Source organism: Dasypus novemcinctus, chromosome 25, assembly GCF_030445035.2.
Source record: "Dasypus novemcinctus isolate mDasNov1 chromosome 25, mDasNov1.1.hap2, whole genome shotgun sequence".
Taxonomy (NCBI): domain Eukaryota; kingdom Metazoa; phylum Chordata; class Mammalia; order Cingulata; family Dasypodidae; genus Dasypus; species Dasypus novemcinctus.
In genome coordinates this window covers 2,320,013-2,342,536 of record NC_080697.1, presented here as the reverse complement: position 1 = coordinate 2,342,536, position 22,524 = coordinate 2,320,013, and the positions used below count along the sequence as shown (strand labels likewise).

Sequence of the window (22,524 nt, the reverse complement as noted above, 5' to 3'; positions counted from 1 at the left end):
TGAGCCTGGAGAAGCTTGTGGAACCAGAAAACAGAAAGTAAGGAAGGGCTTTTTAAAAATGTAACATGTTGAAAGGATGCAGGAACCACCCAAAAGCCTTCCCAGTGGCCAAAATCGGCAGTTACACAAAAGTGTAAATGATGACACGATAGGATTATAATTAAATAACCTTAAAAATCCATGAATCCATACTGATATAAACAAATACCTGAACAAATAAATAAGGGAATGGTGGGAAAGAAACAATTCTACTTATTGAATGTAGAAGCAAAGAGGGAAGTAGAACATCAACCTTATAATGCCTCAGCAGTAACTGCTCAGCCAGATCCACCCACAGATGCCAAAATTAGTGGGCAAAGGTAAAAGCAGAAACGGCATTTACAGAACCTCAAGTATGTAGGGACTGTAAGGGGAGGATTCCTGAGGAACGTGCGGGCAGACACCCCTCAGCCCCGTGGCTGGGTCGGCATCTCCAGTGACGCGCCCAGTAGCATCATGAGAAAACACTGAACTGCCTCGGAGAAGACTTCCTCCCAGGACCCAGCCAGCGTGCTTCAGAAGGGTCAAGGTTGTGAAAGACAAGGAAGGGCCAGGAGAACAAGGAGGCACTACGACGGGGCCTCGGGAGGCAAGGTGGGGCCACAGACTCATCAGAGCCTTAGCGGCGTGTTCAGTACTCACGGGCAGGTTATCTAAGAGGAAATTTCCTCAGGGCTTATCAAGAGGGTGGAATGAAACGCAGATGCAGACCAACCCGTGGAAGCTCCAAACAGTAGGCTAAGGAGTTGGGGTTCTAGCCAGAAGGCACTTGGGGAACAAGTAAATTTTTGTGGGGAGGGCATGAAATGCTAGGAGAACTTCGTTTTGTGAAGTCAACCTGCCCACGGTGGAGACACACTTTGTGGGCAGCAGAAGGCGGCAGAGGTGGGCGTCTACCTGGAGTGTCAAGCTAGGATCTTGGTCGGCATGCACAGAGAATTGACAAAGGGAAAACACATTTCCAAGTTGACCAGCCGTTGAGTAAATTAAAAGCTACAGCTGAAAAACCAACAGTCAGCGCAGAGGCTCGAGGAGGGATGCACCGGGCAGGGGAGCGGGGGGGCTAGCATTACGGCTCCTGGCTCTGTAAGTGCAATGAGAACTTTTGCTGCTTTTCCCACATTTAGCGGTTTCTGGGATGTAGGAAAATTGAGTCTGCATTTATTTTCACAGTAATCCATAAAAACATGGGCAAGAATGCAGGGGGAACAAAGTGACTCCCAAAGGAGGCCTCATTAGGAGCCAGTCCACGTGGGCTGGCCACGTGGCTGCTTTGAGGTCTCAGACAACCACCATTTCCCACCTTGGCGTGAAAATGAACAAAAAATCCCACTCGCATGAAATCCCAATGAAATCCCAATTCCTACCAAGAATATCTTGCTGATCATTATTGCGTGGCTCCCCTGATCAGTGTGACAAGCACCTGGGCTATGTGGGACTTGGGAAGGGAAAGGGGAGGCAGCCAGGGAAGGGAGGCCGGGGGAGCAAAGGTGAAGCTCACCTACTCCTCAAGCGTGTCGCGGGCTGTCCTTGGTCCTGGTTGGGAATCGAAGGTCCTGTCTACTGCCTCGTCCTTCTAGTGGGGAAGTGGACTCTGGAGGTTCCTGTTAGGCTCCAAGTTGGAGAACTCCCTGAAAATACACTTAGTATCACATGCTGGGGCACACAGCTACATGGCATGTGCTTTGCATTTCCCATGTTAAGGTAAGACGTTAGGGAAAAAACCATGTGTGATAAGTTAGGATTTTATAAAAATGGACCCTAGTTTGTCATGCTTAGGGGAACTCCACAAGAAGGCACTGGTTACACTTAAAAGATTGAAAGACTTGTACAGAAACCAGGTACAAACTAATCAGAGCAAAGAGTGGACTCAGAACTCCAAGAGGCTTGTCATGGGATTCTAATTTCCCCAAATGTCAGTCATCCCTTCTTCAGTGAGTTCTGGGCCTGGGAAAACAGCATATCCACACATATGCTCTTCAGTATGACACTGAAAAGTACTGAAGCATCGTTAGGCTCACCGCCCCCTGCCTGCCATTTACCTGAGCTGCCAGGAGAAGGCCTTTTCCTCCCCGTGTAGAGGACACAGTGGCAGGACCCCATTCCATTTTCACAGACATCATCGGGAGGCCCCTGGTCATGGGGACGTTGGCCTTCTGGTCGACCTCGCTTGTCTTCATAGCTCTCTAGCTCCCCACAGGCCAGGCCACCACCTGCTGGCCATTGTCAGAACAGTCCTCCCTCCTGGTCTTGGCCCTCAGTGTACCTCCTTCCCTCCCATTTTCTTTCCTTGTCCATCTTCCCTGCATCCCTGCACTCTGCAAAGGCTCCAGGAAACCCTCATTGTTGAGTAGCAGGATTGTGATGTCCCAGAGGGATTATGACCTCAGCATCCAGCGGTGCTCGGGTGAGGAGAGAAAGACAAGACGGGACGAAGGAAGGAAAAGCAAGGCTGCTGTAGCCAGCACGGGACTCAGAGGAGGACCTGACCAATACAGCAGACAGGAAGTCTGGAGCATAAAATGGCCACGTCCTTTCATGAAATCTGATTTTGCCTTGCTGATTTCTGAATTCACAACAAGGTGGCTAGAAGGAACTTTTCATTCAGAAGGTTGTACTCCAACAAATCGAGAAAATGTTGGGGAAGGAAATTACCTTACCCATTTTGTACAAGGTGTAGAAATTTGGTATAATCTATTAAGTCTAATATCTATGAAATTTCTGGAATAGATGTTGCAGAAAAAGCATCAGTCTCAAGAAATATGAGTCATATACAAAATCTTTGAAATGTCCAAAGCAGACGGAGAAATAATGAATAACTAAATTCAGGATACAATATTTGAATTATTGTCCAGTCAACTAGAAATAGAAGTTTTTAAATGGTAAGAAAAATGGAAAGTTCTTAAATGGGAAAAAGTGAAACCTTTATGACAGTACTGCTACACAAGGAACACAAGTCTTTGCTCAGGTGTGACCTAGCAGCCCAAACTTATAGCTGAATATAAAGGAGCCCCCCTCTGCTGCTCTCTTCCCAGGCTCAATGTACATGCTCAGGAGTACTGGTTTTCTTCTTGGAAGCAATTTCCTTAGGCATGACCTGAATGCTTCAGACTAAATGTTATATGCCAGAGTAGGAGGTGGAATTCGAAATATTGGTTCATGAAAGAATGATACAAACCATGGGCTTTCTCCTTCTGGGGGAAAAGGCAGAGCCTCTCGGGCTTTCAGCACAGGATCTGCCTGACTTTTCCCACGTCTTCTTTGGATGGTGCTTTTGAATCTTGATGGAAAAGTGACATTGGAAAGACAAGTACTTACAGAAGGGGAGTTTTTCCTTCCGTCTCTACTCCTTGGGTATAGCTGTGGTTACTCAGAGTCCTAAAAACCATGATCTAATTGTAGCAGACAGGGCAGTGGGTTCTAGTAAGTTGACTTGCCATTAGGCAACACAGCCAGCACCTTTTAGTAAGTCAGCTGCAAGTCCAGAACATTCCCCTCTTCAGCCTTAAAGAATGTAATTGGGAGCAGCAGTACCTAAAATATTTATGACCATGTCTACTCAAAATGAGGGTCTTCTATAGAGTCTCCAGATAATGTCAATTCTCTCTTACCAAAATTTGGGGCTGAAAAAATATTTTTAATTTTTATTACTTGCTTTTTAAATCATCACCTCATCCTCAAACATGTATACCAGTCTTTACCACACTCTAGAGAGTAGAGTACTCTCTCGGCCAGAATGAGCAGAGTCTACCAGCCACAGGGTTCGACTGACCCAACAACCCTGCGGTCTGTAGAAGAGCAGCTTTGCATTTCCCAGGTGTGTTAGACAAAGGGGTGCTGATGCAAAATACCAGAACTCTGCTGGCTTTTAGAAAGGACATAAAAAGTCGGCTGCCACGTGTTGAAGCAAGATGGCGGGCAACATCCGCCTGGCCTCTCCTTCCTTCTTCATCTGCGCCTCCTGGGCCCAGCTCCTTCCGATCTCAGCTGTGGCTGGCGCAGGGCTCAGGGCTTCCTGAATCAGTCTCTGGCACAGGGTTTGTTTCTTTCCAGGCCTTCTCAGCTGCGCAGCTGTCCTGTCCTCTTTGGCTGCAAACTCTCAGGCAAATGGCTCATCTCTCTTCCAGAGGCTTTAGCTGTTTGAGAGTTCTCCTTTCTGTCACATGGCAGGACGGAAATGACCCAGTTCTCCCCACGTCCGTGTGTTGTCTTGAGTGTCTGTTTATATCAGCCCACCAAGGGGCGGGGACTCCACCTGAGTCACGCCCTACTGACATGATCAATCACAGTCCTAATTTTAATAGGTAATTTAATCAGCTGAATCTAATGCCTTCACAGGGTATCTCACCCAGAGGAACAGACCAGTTTACAAACACAAGCTCTCTTTTGGGGAGTCATAAATAGCCCCACAGGGGCTCCGCAGACGTCCATCTGTCAGCCTGAAATGGTCATCTCTGGGGGTCAGACACTAAAATACACTTGTTCGGTGCTGGCCGTGGCCCCGCAGGGCCCAAAGGTGATGGAGAAAACGGCCTGGGGTGGACGGGGGTTGAACCAGGCTATGTGTAGCACCTGCAGGTGGGGCCCAAGGGGTGCTCTAGTCCCCGGGGCGCCCCACAGGGGAAGGGGCGTAAACGCTCCAAAGATGAAGGCGGCGGGTCCGGGCCGCGTCTGGAGGTGCTGCGCTCCCAGCAGGCAGGGGCGGGGTCGGCCGGGAGGAGCGGCTGCGCGCCTTCCCCACCGCGCCTGCCCTGGCCGGCGGGTCACCTCGCTGCCCCTGCCTCTGCCTCCCAGGGCGAACCACCGCGTCTTCGCAAACCTCCTCGGGACCCTGGCCAGGCTCCTCCGCCCGGCTGCCTTGGAGAGACACGCAGTCGACTCTCAGAGCTGAGCCCCCAGCTGCCCCGACAGCCCCCAGGACGGCCTGGCTCTGGGGGAGCTCCAGGACGGGCATGTGTGGACGGAAAGGAGACCACGGCCCCTGCCCCGTGAGTAGTGGACGAGAGAATGCTCCGAGAGGGACCCCGAGAGAGCTATTTCCAAAGGACGCTTTGAATTTCAGGTCTGCCCCGGGCTACCTGTGTGGCGGCCAGACTCCCCAAGGGAAAGCAGCTGTCCCAGGTCTCATAAATTCCACCCAGGCTCGGCCGACTCTGCTGGCCCGCCTGGTGCAGAGAGCACACGGGCTCAGGCAGGAAGCCCACTGGGCTTCCAGAGCTGGGGCTGGGGGTCGGGAGGGCTGAGCGCTGCTCTGTGCTCCCCCACTCCCCCACTCACGGAGGAGCCCACAGCCACACGGGGCGCCCGCCTGCCGGGGCCACGGGAAGTGGGAAGAGGACCACGGGGCGGCCTCCAGCAGGCCCTGAGCGATGGAGCCAGGCACGGGCACGCCCTCCCGCACGCACGCAGCGTGCCACCGCCAGCTGTGCTGCAACTGTGATAACTCGGGCATCTCTGATAATCCCGAGGATTCCGAGAACTTCGCAGGAGGAGGAATTCCTGTGAATTCACTCTGACGACCCCAGCCCTACTTCCTCGCCGGGGGCTGTGTGAGTAGAGAGTTGGGCATCGCCAATCTGTTTAGAGGAAATTCTGAGCAGAGTACGACCCACTCAAAGACCCAGGTGGGAAATGTTTTGATTACAAACCGGAAGCGCGCGAGGGCGGGTGAGGGACGGCAGGGTTCCTCGCCCCAGCACGGTTCCCTCGGGGTCCTCTTCTAGCCCACCCTGCTCTGCAGTGCCCCTCTCATGGTCCTGCTCTTGGCCAGGCAGTGTCCAGCACAGCAGCAGTGCCCGCAGGAGTCCCAGACACAGCCAGCTGGACAGTGTCACGGAGAGGAGGCCCTGACCATGCACAGCCGCTGCTGCGGGGCCCTGCGATCATAGGCCAAAGGGGCGCTGACGCAAATGCCAGAACTCTGCTGCGTTTATACAGGGTATTTATTTGGGGTAGAAGCTCAGAGTCACCAGGCCACAAAGCGTAAGTTACTTCCCTCCCCAAAGTCGGCTGCCACGTGTTGGGGCAAGGTGGCTGCCGACATCTGCCAGGGCCCAGCCCTCCTCTTCCTCCTAAGGCCCCGTGGTCCCAGCTTCTCCCCATCTCAGCTGTGTGCTGGCACAAGGCTCGTCTCTCCCCAGGCCTCTGCTGTGTCTAGTGGAGCCTTCTCTCTTCACTCGCGTAGCTGCTTCTCTGTGTATTTACTTCCTGGGGCGCCAACTCTCTCCCCTGCCATGGCGTTTTCTCTGCGAGCCCCTGTCCACTAAGGGGCCAGGGACTCAATGTCCTACTGGCGCGGCCCAATCAAAACCTTGATCATTATTTAATCAAGTAAGAGAGAAACCTCTGAATCCAATCCAATCCAATATGCCCAGAGGAACAAACCGTTTCACAAACATAATCCAATATCTCTCTTTGGAATTCATAAATAATATCAAACTGCTACAGCACAGGCAGCCTCCAGCGTCTGACTGCACAGCAGCATGCCTCCACCCTCCTGCTGCCCCAGACTCCTCCCTGCAGTCTGCACAGGAGCCGTGTGGGGACGTTTTCACCTCTTTGTGCTTGCTACCACAGGACCTTTGTACACGCTGGCCCCTCTGAGTGGAACCCTCTCCCCTCTTCACCTAGTTAGCTGCTACCCATTCTTCAACCGACTACAAGGTTAGTACGCTAACCTCCCCAACAGTATCCAATATCTGTTAGACATTCTTGTTGCTTTACCTATCTTTTATCCAAAATAACTGCTAGAGTTAAAGCCTTCCATTTGTGTGCCTGATTACTGTACAGCCGTCCCGGTGGACAGGCAGCTGAACGACGGAAAAGACCCTTTCTGGTCAAGCCCCTCGCACAGGGTCAGGAAGCACTTTCTAACGAACGCCTGAACGTCAGCCCCATGTGTCGAGGGGTCTGGTTTAAACACACTCGTCATCACAAAAATAGCAAGAGGGCGCCGAGCACCTGCTCACTGCGCTGCCCACGGGCTCACGAGGCATCAGTGCCGGCGCCCGCGGCTAACGCGCACGAGGGCAGTCCCGGAGGCGCTCCTTCCTGCGCCAGCCGCTCTGTAAGGCCCCGGGAGGGGGGAGGGGGGAGGCTCCTGGGGACCCCGCACGCCTAGCGGGTGCAGCAGAGAAAGCTCCAGCGACGCGGAGCACGACGCCCGTGGGCGGGAAAGGGAGGAACACGGGCTGGAGACGCCCCAGGTGAAGCATTACGGCTGCCTTCCACTCCCAAGCGAGAAGGGGTCTCGGGGACCCCCGAACCTAGGAATCTGCTGAGCAGACAAGGGGCCCTTCCCACACGGCTGGCTGGGCGCGTCACCACCGTAGCTGGCCGAGGGGGCCTGTCGCCGAGCCACGCTGGACGGGGTCTCGGGGCTACAGTGACCGTGGGAAGCGGCAAGCGGTTGCCAGAGAGACCACCGGGGCTCCGGTAGGGACCCTGGCCGGAAGGAACGCGAGTCCAATGGCAGGACTCAAGAGCGCAGCGACCCCCTTCTCTCGGAAGCTGCCAGCAACTGTCCTGCAGCAAAACGTTTCCTCCTCCAAAGAAGGCCCCAGGATCCAGGCGACCAGGGACCCAGGAGGCCTCCAGGACGAGGGGCTGCAGGGCCTGCGGGCTCGCCTCGAGGAAGGCGTCCAGGGGACCGGAGGAGCACGATAAAGACTCCAAACACAAGGAGCCAATGAAAGAGCCAGAAACTCCCGACCCAGGGAAGCTCTTCTCCAGCAGCGCGTGTGGTGCCTGGGAGCAAGGACACGGTTGACAGCGAACTCCGCCACTGACTAGCTGTGTGGCCTTGAGCCGGCTACTCAACCTCTCTGTGCTCAAGGAGAGATGTAAAAGACCAGCTGGGAGGTAGTTATGAGGAGTCAAATGAGTCAATATTGTGGAGCCCTTAGAAAAGAACCCGCGACATGATACGTGCAATACACAAGTTTGTTAAGTACATTAAGAAACGCTGCAAGCTGGATGAAAATTGTAGTCAAAATAGAAGAAATAGATCCCAATTAAAACAAGCTAAGGGGGACTGGATGTGGTTTAGCCTCCCAGATGGAAGGTCCCAGGTTCGGTTCCCAGTGCCTCCTGAAAAAACAAACAGATGACAAGCGAAACAAACAAGAAAGCCAACTTAGAGAAGCTACTGTGGCTCGGTTGAGTGCCAGCTTCCCACATATAAGGTCCCAGGTCAATCCCCGGCCCCAGGTACCTCAAAAGAAAAATATATTAAAAAAATTTGAGGGAAGCAGACTTCGCCCAGTGGATAGGGTGTCCACATACCACATGGGAGGTCCGTGGTTCAAACCCTGGGCCTCCTTGACCCGTGTGGAGCTGGCCCACGGGCAGTGCTGATGGGCGCAAGGAGTGCCCTGCCATGCAGGGGTGTCCCCGCGTAGGGGAGCCCCACGCGCAAGGAGTGCACCCCGTAAGGAGAGCCGCCCCACGTGAAAAAAAGCACAGCCCGCCCAAGAATGGCGCTGCACACGCGGAGAGCTGACAAAGATGACACAATAAAGAGAGACACAGATTCCCGGTGCCGCTGATAAGGATAGAAGCGGACACAGAAGAACACACAGCGAATGGACACAGAGCGCAGGCAACTGGGGCAGGGGGGAAGGGGAGAGAAATTCAAAAATAAATAAATAAATAAATTTTGAAGAAACAAGCTAGTAAGGTGAAAAACAATGAGTGAGACGGTTCCCAGGCAGTGTGCTAAATAAAAGCTGAGGACACGGTGTTGGAGCAGCAGTGGTAGCATATACTGCTTCTTCTAATAAAGAAAAAGAAAGGCAAATGTAACTTGCAGGAAAAAAAACACAAAAAATAAAAACCAATTATATAAGAAAGTCAGGGTCTGACTACAAAGCAAACTAAAACCTGACAGGATTCTACGCAAACGGACATAAAAAGAAAGGTGAATCCACACACCGACACGGACGAAGCTCTGTGGGACTCCACGAGCTCCCGCCAGGGCACTGGGTGGAGAGGACGGGTCCAAGGAGGTGAGCAGAGAAATCAGGCAGGTTTTTAGGAGTTAGGTGGTAACACCAGAAGAACCAGCAAGTCCAGGGGAGGGGCCGGAGGTGGGGGCGGGCGATGGGGGCGTGAGCCAGGCTTTCTGATTTTATAGAAACCGCATACATGGATTCCTTGGACCATATTTTTCAAAATTAAATTTTAGTGTAGACAAGGTTTCACTTCCTTCCCATGAAACGTGCTCTCTCCAAGGAAACCACCTCTCAAGCCCCACCCTTTTTACAAAGCGAAAGACAACAAGAAATACAAGGAATAAGGAAAATACGGTTTCAAGCAACTGAGGCAGGACACCTAGAGTCCTGAGAAGGAGAAATGTGGCCATCAAAGCCCCGGGGGCCGGGGAGGCGCCTGCTGCCTGGGACGCACCACGGCAGCTGCCGGAGCGCACGGCCCCGGGCACTGGAACGCCCGTGGCCGGCACGGCGGGCGCGGCTCCTGTGAACCTTCGCTGCTCAGCTCCCCTCGAGGTCAGGGTGCTCTGCCGCCAGGACGCGGTCCCCCCTGCCAAGCACGCGGCCCCCCGCCAGGACGCCCCCCCCCCCCCCCGCCCCGGCTCACACAGGGACCACAGAGGCTCTGTCTGCGCCCCCGTCACACCCCCCTTCTGTTTCTTGTCACGTTTGGACCCACGTGCCTGAAGGAGGCCCGTAAGATGGGGCATTGACAGATGGATCTGGAACCTGCAAAGGGTCCACGTCCACATCAGAAACCCCCAAGATGGCTGCGGGAGACCCCCACCCCGGCATGCTGCCATCCAGAACAAAGACTTCTGGGAGCAGGGAAAAGCCCCGGGTATTCCCTAGGGACTTTATCATTGGGGCCTCACTGGGAGATTGATGGGTGGGGTGACCAATCAAAACAGCAAACAGCTGGAACCCCTCCCCTGCCATTAGCAAAGGGGTGGGATAATTAATAGTTTACAAAGCAGACCGCGAGGCCTGAACCCACTCTCACCCTGCTCTCCTGCGTCTGGGCCCATCCTGCCCTCTGTGCACCACTCTCGCAGTTTTTCCTCTTCAGGTGGTCGTGCAAGTAAACCTGGGCATCTATAACTTACAATGGGGAATTGTAGTCTGTAAATCAGCCCTCTTTATCCCTTTTCGGCCCCTTCCTCTCTACTTGGGACCCCTGCTCTGTTATTTTCTCCCATTTTTCTTCCCTCCCTACCTGAATAAATTACTGGCCTAACTCACCCAGCATATTCTTAAAATTCATTTCTGCGGCACAACCAAGAACCTAGATAAAATCCTGTAACATATTTCGTGAGCCAGTTCAGGAGTTTACTGGTGAGTGAAACTATGGCCCACGGCCTGATCGATGCCGTCCTCTGGTTCTCCATTTTAAACGGGTTCACCTACGAGCCCCCATGGGATGTAATCCCGGGAGGGAAGGGCCGGGGCTGGGAATTCTCCATGTCCATGCTGCACGCCCAGGCTTATGAAATCTGACCCCAGTCGGGATGGCTGGGTCCTAGGGCAGGGGCTTAAATCATGGCCCTGCCAAGACAGAGTTCCCCAGGGAGAGAGCCCAGCCTGCGAAGCTTCAAGCCATGTCAGCAGCCAGCCTGTCCCCGGGCTCGCCTGCCATTGCCTTCTCCCAGCCTCTCCCCTAGGGGGTGCCCGGCCACGGGGCAGAGCTGGGGCTCGCCCCTCCCAGCGGGTCCAGGCCTTTGCAAGCGCCTTCCTATCTGCCCACCCCCAGCTTCCTGGGGACAAAGGAGGAAGGGGGGCAGAGCCAAGGTGGGTGCCGTGGAGTTCCCTCCCCAGGGTCACAGCCAGGAGCCCTTGTATAATTAACCTTGACCCACGTGTTACCTTCCTACTTCTGGCTGCTGAATCTCTCCTTACAGGTTTGTGTTAGGAGGCTTTAGGATGTTTTAATAACTATGAAACTGGAAAAATACCCTTGCTAGCAAGGAAGCTATTGCCTCAGGGCCCCAAAGCCTGTCAGCTAGAGCAATTAGCCTCTAATCCCTTAATGGCCTTCTGATGGCTGGTCTAACTGGGAAACTATAGACAGTAAAGTCATAGCACCAAGACCGCATGGAGGGCTTCTGAAGGACAGGAGGAGGCAGCACGTTGGGCTTGGCAGCTTCAGGTTGGCATCTGGTCAGCCTGTCTCCCACGCCCAGGCTGCCCCGGGAATGCCCTGTGGCAGGGGCTCCGTGATTCCCTGGGTTGGCGGGAATCAGAGAGCAGCCAAACTTTCCCTGAGATTTAATTCAGGAGCTTCTGTTTGGGTCAGTCTTGGACACTGGAAAGTAGGGGTGCCAAGAACCAGAGCAGGAAACTGAATGGCCCCCACTCCTTGGGCCCGTCCATTCAGAGAGCAGCCAAATATCCCCTGGGACAGACGTCTCAGGTGCTCTGATTTGGGGCCACTGCTCAGGCCTCCCAGTCGGCTTGGGGCCATTGATCTGGTATCCGGAATCAGATGCCCCCAAGACCTGCCCACAAGGACGCTTGGTGGGTCAGTTAAGCCTTGAAAATGAAAATCCTCAGGATGCTGAGACAAGGGTTCAGCTGTGAATTAGGTGGAGCAGTGGACTTCAGTCAGGCTGGGGCACTGGGAGGCCAGAACGGTTGCCTAGGAGGTGCTTCTCATTCTCCCTAGAATAGTGGGTGCAGTCTCCAGCCTACCAGCAAACTCCCCATAGGAGTCTCTTACTAATCAGGAAACTCTACCTACTGCTCGTCCACATGGCCACGGTATAGCTGAAAGCAGCCTCTGTAGAGGACCCTACATTCCAGTTAAATCAATGTAAGAAAAGAGAACTGATAAATCTAAGGCCCAGAAACCTCATGTCATGTCTCCTTAAAGAAATGAGAAAATAAACCTCAAACTTCTCAGTTTAAACTCAGTCATGCCTATAAAAAGTGAATAGTGATCAAGATAAAGAAACCTCATGTGCCATCAATTAAGAGCAAAGGGCTCCTTGAAATGCTAAAGGAGTAAAATTCTCCTGTTTTAATCTGTGCTTAATTTTGTGTTCAACTTTGAAACCTGTTTAACTTTGTCAGTTTGCTTGTGCCTAAGAAATCAGATTTGGGGTTCACTTGTTACAAATTGGATAATTGTGAAAGGTAACCTGAGACTGAGTCTTTGAGGATCAATAATGTCTTGCTAGTGGATTTAATGTATAAATCACAAATGGAATTAATTCAATTGCTAGAAAAGCAGAGAAACTTCACAAAGTTGTTACTAACAAAGTTCTTGTGGCTTAGTAATAAAGGTACCCAATTCACCTTAAGGTATAAACTTACTAGAAACTATAACCCAGAGTTAAGATTGCCTTTATATTATGAAATAGCAGAATAGTAACTAAAATTATAACTGGGTGGATTTAGCCTGAACCTATTATTGAAGTGTAAATTCTAAACTGACCTTACCTTCGTTTATGGTCACTTCGAGCCTAGCCTCACCCCTTGCCTGCTTGTGGTTATTTCATAACGTAGAGCTCAGGGGAAGACATCGTATAGATCAGGAGACATCCCTGTCTCCTGTCCTACTGGTGCTAGTGACCTGCTTTCTCGCATGGCTACAAGTGTGGGCTAAGTTGCTGCCTGGTGGAATTCTTGACCCTTGGGGTTGAACGTCCACTCTTCCAGTCCAGCGGTCGCTGGAGTCCTGTTATGTCCAAGGACTGGGAAGTGGAGGAGGCCTCCTGCCTTGACAGTCAAGATTCCTAAAAGTGGCAGCTCATGAAAGAAACCAGCTTCCCTGAGGCTTCGATAGCCTCAGTGAATACACACAGAATTAGTCTTGCTCATCCAAAGTCTGCTAATGTCAGAGTAAATCTAAAGTTCTGAAGCAAAGGAAAATTGTATTGAAGCATTGGGGACATTTTGGTTATAGCCACTAAGAAACAAAATTCTTACGTAAAACTGCATGGTCATAAGGCAAATTAGAGAAAAAAGCCTCCAAGAAAATCTTCCAAATGTTATTTTACACTTAGACTTATTTTGTAAAAAAAGAAAAGTAACTAAGTTGTGTTTCCCTGTCAAACTATTCATGTCTGCCTATTTGCTCAGTATGTATCTTCATACATTGGGATGATAATATCAAATTAACAAAAATTCTTAAAAGAGCTCTATTCAAATTGTTAAAAATTAAATATACAACTACCTATGTGATGAATATTCCTAGAGCCCAAATTAAGCTAAAACAATTTCTTTAGCTTGGGTGTTATCTCTTTGGTTTATAAAATATCAAGTTAATAAATTAACATTATATGTATTAAATCTTTAAATCATGAAAATTCTAAGTTCATATCTAATGAAATTAAGTTAAAGAAATGTAAGACTGCCCTCTCTTAAATGCATAAAGTAAATTTCATTGGTTACTAATTGTAATCTAAGGTAAATTAGCCAGTCTGCAGTTGTGGTCAATTATAAAGAGTTTGTAAAAGTATCTTCTAAACTAAAACATTTAAATGGCTAGTTCTAAGAAGCCATTATTAACTAGAAACCTAAATTAATGTTAATGGCAAAAAGTAACTTCATAGCAATAAAACCTGTCTGAAAGTCACCTCAATGTGCATATTCAAGTGGTAATAATGAAAAGTTACCTTGATTCCATTGGGAATCTTCAGTTTTCATTTTAAAAATATAAAAAATAGTTTTTCCTCTACTGCTAAAGTAAAATACCTGCTAATTAACATCTTTATGGTAAAAGTGTAGAAGTAAAAAGCAAAGTACTGAAAAAGTTAAGTTTGTTTGATATGTAATACATTGCATTGGAAATGTTAAAAGATGTATAAAAATCAAGAGATAGACTTCAGCATTGTCAAACTCTCTTGTGCATTCAAACCAGGCTTTGAATATACTGTAGGGTACTTCTCATAGGAGTTATTGGCTAGGTTGGTCACTGACCCCTAAAACAATAAAGGTATCTACTACATCTCTGGTTGTGCTCCTGAAGTCAAAGGAAACTATGTTGTAGTTTAAAACTGAATCTCTGGACTGACCATATGATAGCCAGGCCCTGAGCCTCAAGAGACTTCAACTCTTACACTCTGGTTTATTGGACTTACCCCACTCAGCTAACATTGAGTTGAAGAAGGTCAACCACCACACCATGGAGCCAAGAGTGCCTACAACTGAAAGCAGGAGGATTGCATCCAGCATCCATGTGGAATCTAAGCCCCCTCTTGACATAGATGTGGAGAGGACACAATCAATCCAAGGTCCACAGGATGGAGGAATAGAATATGGATTAGAGTGGACTTACTGATATTCTATTCATGAACTATTGTGATTAGTAATCAAAGCAAATGTGGCATTGGTGTGGAGATTGGCCATGGTGGCTGCTGGGTGTGGGGAATGGGAGGAAGAGATGAGATGTGGAGGTGTTTTTGGGACTTGGAGCTGTCCTGGGTGGTGCTGCAGGGACAATTACCGGACATTGTATGTCCTCCCATGGCCCACTGGATGGAACGTGGGAGAGTGTGGGCTATGGTGTGGACCATTGACCATGAGGTGCAGCGGTGCTCAGAGATGTATTCACCAAATGCAATGAATGTCTCATGATGATGGAGGAGATTGTTGCTATGGGGGGAGGAATGGGGTGAGGGGGGGTGGGGGTATATGGGGACCTCATATTTTTTGAACGTAATATTAAAAAAATGAATAAAGACAAAAATAAAAAATAATAAAAAATTAAAATTTTAAAAAAAACTGCTGCAGAAGCCAAGGATGGCTTGGTACATCCAAATGTACAATGGGTATCACCTCCACACTAGCACAGTTTCATAGTGCCAAAGAGCACTATGCACCAGGCTGGTGGAATACCAGAACCTACTTTCCTAGCTTCTCTCTCTAGAGTCAACGGTACTGCAGCTTACTCACTGTGTGAAGGACATACCAAGTGCAGCCACGATCACCAGAGTACTGTGAGTAGGACTTAAACACAATTGGCACTATGGCCTGCTCCCATGAAGAGATAGCATATAAGGTATTGCAAACGTGAAACTTAAATCTAGTAATTACAGCACAAAGAGAAACTTACGCATTGAGTAGTACATTACTTAGTATTAAGTACTGTACCTATACCCTATTCTAGATTTATGTCAGATGATTATGGTGATAACAGAAGGACATTGAACATGTTAAAAGTCCTGGTAAACTTCATTTTCTAAGTAGTTAATGAATGTGCTTAACCCAGGTTTCCCTCCTCCCCCTTATTCCAGCACCTGTACCAGTACTTGAAGTTCCACAGTGTACCCAGGATGAAGAAGCCAGGGCAGCTAGCGTGGGTTCACCCTGGAGGCTGATGGGTGGCTTGTTAAGGCTACTCAAGTCTACCTGCCGGGAGCAGTGCAGTGGGAAGTCCTTCAGGGACTTCATCAACTCACTCATCTGAGGAAGAATGCCCTATGCAGCTTAGCCAAACGGGTTTTCTGAAAAACAAAGCCTGGCAAAAACAGTCAAAGAAATTACCAGGAGTTGCTCATTTAGAGCCAAAATGTAAGAAACTTTACTCTGTAGTTCTGATCACTCCCACAGCTATTAAAGTCAAAAGAATTTCCAGCTTGGTGCACTAATCCTGAGTAAAGCCAGCTGCCCGAAAAAGTGCCAGCTCACCAGAAGCACCCGATGGGACACACGAGTGCTGGTCACTGGACGGCCTGAAATCCCTCTTCAAGAGACAAAACTAAGTAGTATCTATGTCAAAGTCAGCTGTTTCCTCCAACTCTAGCCCAAATGCCTATTGCTAGGGGGAGGGCAAACCAAATACCCCTTCAAGAAATCTTGTCTGTTTTCATCTCCTTTAGCTTAACTAAAAAGGGCAATGCCTCTTCCCATTCTACTGGAGTTAAAAAATACTCTTTTCCATCAAGTTTGGGAAAATGCAGCCTTTGCAGGCACCTGGCCTTTTCTACTTCTGTGGTCCTGTGTCCTTAGTAAAACCATATATTCTCAAAATTCCAATTATGTTTATTTCTTCCAGGATCAACATCTTGTTAGCCACGTGGGGACTTCATCCAGCTTCACACAGGATCCCAGATCTGTCTTCCTCCAATTAAAATAGAAGAGCAGGTTCTACACCTCGTCAGGTAGAACCTACAGCCCCTGACCCGCAGGAAGTACCTAGAGAAGAACAGCATCTCCCTTCAGCACCCCTTTAAGATTAAAGGTGTAAACTCTCTGAGGGGGAAATGAAGCAGCTAGTAAGATAAGGAATTAATAGACGGATCTGGAACCTGGCAGAGAGTCCACACGGACATCAGTAACCCCCAAGATGGCTGCTGGGGGACCCCCACCCCCGGGATGCTGCCATCCAGAACAAAGACTTCTTCCTGGAAATGCCCAGATGCGCCCTAGGGACTTTATCATTGGGTCCTCACTGGGGGATTGATGGGTGGGGTGACCAATCAAAACAGCAAACAGCTAGAACCCTTTCCCCTGCCATTAGCAAAGGGGTGGCATAATTAATAGTTTGTAAAGCAAACCACGAGGCCTGAGCATGTCCTTGCCCTGCTCTCCTGCCTCTGGACCCGTTCCTCCCCTCTGTGCACTGCTCTCACCATTTTTCCTCTGCCATGTGGCCACGCAAGTAAACCTGGGCATTTATAACCTATAATGGGGAATTGTAGTCTGTAAATCAGCCCTCTTCATCCCTTTTCAGCCCCTTCCTCTCTACCTAGGACCCCTGCTCTGTTATTTTCTCCCATTTCTCTTCCCTCCCTGCCTGAATAAATTACTGGCCTAACTCACCCACGTGCTCTTGAAATTCATTTCTGCAGCATAGGCAGGAACCTAGATAGAATCCGGTAACACACCTACTTCTGGAAGTCACAGAGCACAAGAGGAACGGAACACTGGCCCAGGGGCTCTGGGCAACCCGTCGTCCGCTCTCGGCCACCTGCCCGCTGCCCAACCCCCCATGATGTCCAACCTGTCAGCGTCACTGACGCCACCTCCCGTGGACAGGGGGAGCAGGGCTGCCCCTCAGCTCGGGACCCCAAACCCGATGCCCTGCTGGAGGCTCCCCGGGGTGTCCCACAAGCACGTCCCACTCGAGGGGCCGACACTGAACCCCCCGCCCCACACTGGCCTCCTGGACATGAGCTAGCGGCCCTTCGTGTCCCCTCTGCCCAGCACCGTCCCCTGCAGGGCGAGTCCAGCAGGGGGGTCGCGTGGTCCCGTGCCCTGGCTCGGCCTGCCCTTGGCCTCCATCCCGCCCCAGCCCCTTCCGTTCCCCAGGCCCCCCCTGCGCACCTCCACGCCAGCCTCAGCCTGCCTCCTCGGGCTCTGCAGGCCCCGCCCCGACAGGAGGCCCAGGGCGGCCTGCGCACCCCCCAAGCCCGCTGGCCTGCGCCCCCCTGCTCTGCACCTGCACGGGAGATGCCCCCAGGCGCGGCAGGGCTGGCGGCAGAGGCCCATGGACGCCTCTCTGGACTTAGGCAGGCCGTGCGCACACACGGCTGGTATCGCTGGAAACCTGGGGCCGTGGGCTCTGCCCAGGATCTGGAGAAAGGGGGCTTGGCCCGGGGGCAGCCTCAGCCCCTCCGTGCCGCGGGCTCTCCTTCCCTGGGAGGGGGGCTCACTTGCCGGGACGTCCTGCCCTTCTCCCCAGATGGTGGGCCTCGCTCCACGCATGGCTGCCACCACCACGGCAGGGGCCAGTCCCCGCCGCACCCGGGCCAGGCTTCCTCAGCAGGGCCCGCCCCCCTGGACGTGGGCCTGGGGGGCCCTCAAGGAGGCACGCTGGCCCCGGCGGCCCCGCTGTGCTGCCTCCCCTGACCGTGAGCTCTTTGGGGACCGACACCAAGGTTTACTCTGTTCTGTATCTCCAAGGCCTTGGACAGAGTTAGCATGTAAGTGCTCCGGCCCCGTCGGGAATGTGGAGAAGCATGGGAAAAGTACAGCTGGAGTGACCTCTGGACTGTGGTTCGTAGTAATAATATGATATTCTTGCATCTATGCAAAAGATGTCCTGTGTTGATACGGAGGCAGTATGGAAAATGTGAGCCAAATGCACACTATGGACATGGTAACAATCAGATGATATTATTTTATCTGTAGCAAATGACACCTACATTGTGGTGTGTTGATGAAGGGGTGTTGTTTCGGAATTCTGCACACGTACATGATTGTTTTATAAGTTTACGACTTCTGTCATAAAAAGTACATTTAAAAATAATAGGGTGGGTTGGGGGAGGCCTCATGAGGTCCTGCTTGAGCCTCCCTGCCCCAAATGTGCTGCCTCCAGCCTGCCGTCCACCGTGGAGGGGCTCAGGGAGAGCGCCCGGCGTGCCGGTGCCACGAGGACGGGCTGGAGATGCAGGCCGGGTCCACCCGAGGGCTCCTGCCATGCACCCCCAAACGACAGAGGCTCAGGGAGCCCCCGCTCTGAAGAAGGATCTAGAAGGTGGAATGGCCGAGGGGCGGGGGTGGCGCTGGCCCTCAGCCACTGCACGCGAGGTCTGGGGAGATCCCAAAAGGCAGCGTCCATGGGCAAAGCAGAGAGCCAAGCCCAGGGCAGAGGCCAGTCTGAGGGGCCGGGCCCCAAGCCATGGGACCTGAGGCGGGGAGGGGGCCACCGCGCCGTGCCCTGAGGAGCGGCTCCCCTCAGGTCCGGTGACTTATCTGAGGGTGTCCCCAAAGGGCAGCAAGCGGCTTAAGTGCTGCCTGTTGGCACCAGGGAGCCATGGAGTGCTCTTAGCCAGGGAGGTGCGCAATCCGGACTTGGCTTGAGGAAGGAGGACAGATGTGAAAACAGCCCAAATATTCTTAGCTCCATGGGGCTTTCAAGCATTTAGAAAGTGCCCCAGGCAAACTCTGAAAGCATCAGCCGGTTTGGAGAATACATGTTTGCACAGTAATTAACCACAGTTTGTCAAGGAGTGTTTTCGCCAACCTTGAAATGTTAAAGCATAATGTGGACATTCACACGACTTCACTCACGTTAATGTTCGAAGACCACACATTTCGAATCCATCCGGGGTCTCTCATGATTGGAATCTGAAAGACAAAAACAAAAGCGTTAGGAATGAATGAAAATGTTCTGGACTTAGATAATGGTCATTGTTGCATGATCTTGTGAATATACTAAGAACTGCATACTTTAAAAGGGTGAATTTTATGGTATATGGATTATATTTCCATTTTTTAAAAAAAGAGTAATGAGAAGGAAGCTCATTAGGGTGTGAAATCTCAGGTACGAGGGTACATTATGAGAATGCAAATCTCTCTCCCATTCCTCCACTCTTTCTCCATCTCTCATCCTTCCCAAAGCACGTGCTACCAGTTGCTGAAAGCTCAAGAGCTAAAGCAGCATGGAAAGTGCTGTAATTTAGAATCAGAAGACATGCTTTCACATGCTTCCCCACTGTTTCTTAACCTTTGCTACGGCAAAATGGGGGTAACCGTAGCCCCTGCCCTGCTGACCCAGCTGAACCCACTCAGAAAAAGGGAACAGCCTCAGAATACTCTTGCTGGCGTGTCTCTAGCAGCGCACTTGTGCACCATGGGCAGACGGAGGGCTGCCTGCAGGCAGGTCCCAGCGCCCCCTTCTCACCCCCAGGTCGAGCCGTGCACTCTTCCCGGCAGTCTTACACTGTGCCCCGGAGCCCGGGAGCTTCGAGTTCAACTGGGGCAGAACAGCGCCCGTCACGCTGGCGCCTTCCGCGCCCTGCCCCTCCCCGCTCTGAATCACGCCCTGCCCAGCCGGCTGTTCTCATCTTTCTTCATCTGGGGTCTCCTGGAGACCACAGGCTTCATTAAGTTCCGCGAACACGGAGACGGAAGAGATGTGAATTTTGTCCTTGAGTCACTCATCACGCGCAGTATGGCGGTGGGGGAGGAAAACGTGCAGGCCTGCTGGGGCGAGGGCTGCCACCACGCTACCCCAGGACCAGTGACGGCCCCAACGGTCCGCTCGGCGGGCAGCGCAGGCCAGGGTCGGCTCCTGCCCAGGAGGGGACACGGAGCTGCCTGGGAAGGCGGCAGGGAAGGACGAGGACGGGAGGCGTTGCTCGCGGGTGGGGGAGCTGAAGCTCCCAGCGGCGGCGGCGGCGGTGGGCGCCGTGGCTGCGTCGAGCAGCTCTCCTTGCCCTAAGAATAGCCTCGCCAACACGACCCTGTACGGAGCCCACCGTGCCGGCAGAAGGAGAGCAGTGGTTCGAGCAGGGGGGTGTGGGGCCAGAGACGCGGAGGCCGAAACCCCCGCAGTGCGGCGGGGGCCCACGACGAGCTGGCCTGCTCTGGGTGTTGGGAGGTCACCCACATCGCGTGGAAGGCGCTGGCGACAAAGGCGGCCCGGGTGCGAGCTCAGGTGGTAAGGGACAATGCGGAGAAGAAGGGGCGGCAGGAACGCCACTGCTGGGCAGGTGGGCGAAGAGGAGGGACGCCAGAGCTTCTGGCTTGGGCGGCTGGCAGGTGACGCAGCTTTGGCGAAATGAGGAAAGAGGAGGGAGAAAGTTGGGGAGAAATACTCTAGCATCCTCAATCTCATCTGAAATAAAAAGGACAGGCTTTCCCATGTGACCGTGTCTAGAAAGACAGCAGGTGTGGGTCGAGAGGCCCACCCAGGACGGTGGGAGAGACTCCTGGGTCCTCAGCTGGGAGGGGTCCTGTGCCCGGGAGCAGGTCCTGCCTCCAGCTGTACGATGCGGTGACACACTTCTTGGAATCCAGTTACTTCTCCATCTCAGGCCCCGTGGAACAGCACAGCAAGCTGGAAAAACCACGCGGCTTGGCTGCAGCCAGCCTGGGCTGTCCAGCGCCAGTTCCTCAGGGGCCTAAACAGTCACCACGTCAGCGTCCTCGGGCACAACAGCGACACTGACTCACACACACAAGGCCGGCCAGGAGGGCTGCCAGAGGGATATGACCACAGTCCTTGGACTTGGGCCGGATTAAAACGAAGCTTCAAATCAAGTAGCAAATATATTATTTTACTGCTAGGGGAGCAATGTCTCTGACACCCAAGATTGGGTTTGATTTCAGAGTTTTAATACAAACGCGATAACATTGAAAATGGTGAGCCAACGTATTTCAACAATAATTCCTCTCAAAGCTAAGAAGAAAATAATCTCATGCTATCCTGCAACTATTTGTCTGTTGTCATTCAAAATTCTAACACAAAATTTGAAGGCCGTCCTTCGGCTTCTGGGCACCAAGCAGTTAGCAGTCATGGTGAAGCCAAAAGGAAACTTGGTTTTGAACCCCAGTTCTCCCACGAGCAGCTGGGTGGCCTCTAATGAGGGACTTAACCTTTCTCAGCCTCCATCTCCTCATCTGTAACAAGAGGACAGCAGGAAAATAATCACCCAGAGAGCAGATGTGAAAATCAGGTTAATGCAAAATAGAAGACCGCACAAGACAGCGTGTCCACTCGTTGTCAGGAATAGGTGTGCAGCTTCAGAAAACCCACTTGCTTTTATCTTATTTGTAACATGAATTAAATAACTGATTAGGTCCTTGTTTAGAGATGGCTGTTAGAAGCGCGTTTCTATTCTACTCCTTGCCAATGAGGAGGACGTTATGAAATGCATGCTTGTATCAGCCACGCTCTCGGCTCAATTTTCTGTCTCTACCATTGTTTCCTTTCATTCCTCACTTTTTTTTTTTTTTTTTTTTGAGGTACCAGAGCTAGGGATTGAACCCAGGACCTCATATGTGGGAAGCTGGCATGATTTCCAAATATTTCCTTCCTTTCAGTTGGCTGCCTTTGCACCCTTTTGACAAAGTCCTTTGAGGTGCCGAAGTGTTTAACTTCGCGGAGGTCCCATTTACCTATTTTTTCTTTTGTTGCTCATGCTTTGGGTATAAGGTTTAAGACAACCCCACCTACTACAGTCTTGTAGATGTTTCCCTATGTTATCTTCTAGTAGTAGTGTGGTCATGGCTGTTATGTTTAGGTCTTTAATCCATTTTGAGTTGATTCTTGTATAGGAAGTGAAATAGGGATCCTTGTTCATTCTTTCAGTTATGGATATCCAGTTCTCCCAGCACCATTTGTTGAAGAGACTGTTTTATCCAAGAAAAGGGGACTTGTTAGGCTTATCAAAAAATCATTTGACCATAGAGGTAAGGATCTATTTCTAAACTCTCAATTCATTTCAATGGGTCTTTATGCCAATACCACACTGTTTTGACCACTGTTGCTTTATAATACATGTGAAGTTCAAGAAGTGTGAGTCCCCAGACCTTGCTCTTCTTTTTTAGGGTGGTTTTGTTTTGTTTTGTTTTTTGTTTTTGGCTATTCAGGATCCCTTTCCCTTACAAATAATTTGGTAATTGACTTTTCTATTTCTCTAAAGTGGGCTGTTGGAATTTTAAGCACTTAAGAAGAACGTATATCCTGCTGTTTTGGGGTGCAGTGTTCTGTACATAAGTATGAAATTTAGTTCATTTGTAATATTATTCAAGCTCTCTGTTCCTCTATTGATCCTCTGCCCAGATCGATCCCAGCAATGAGAGTGGTATATTGATGGCTTCG

General features: G+C 51.1%; 1 protein-coding gene across 4 annotated transcripts in view; it reads right to left on the bottom strand.

The window, feature by feature from the left end:
* The window catches only part of LPIN1 (lipin 1), a 140,882-nt gene that overhangs the window by 88,958 nt on the left and 29,400 nt on the right, over positions 1–22,524 (bottom strand). For all 4 annotated transcript variants that reach the window (XR_011647448.1, XM_058287863.2, XM_058287866.1 and 1 more), the window contains exon 2: positions 18,987–19,043. Coding sequence is in view for 3 of the 4 variants with exons in the window: in XM_004453782.4 (XP_004453839.2) it covers positions 18,987–19,043 (57 nt within the window). In the remaining variant the exon portion in view is untranslated. The remainder of the gene's footprint in view (positions 1–18,986; positions 19,044–22,524) is intronic.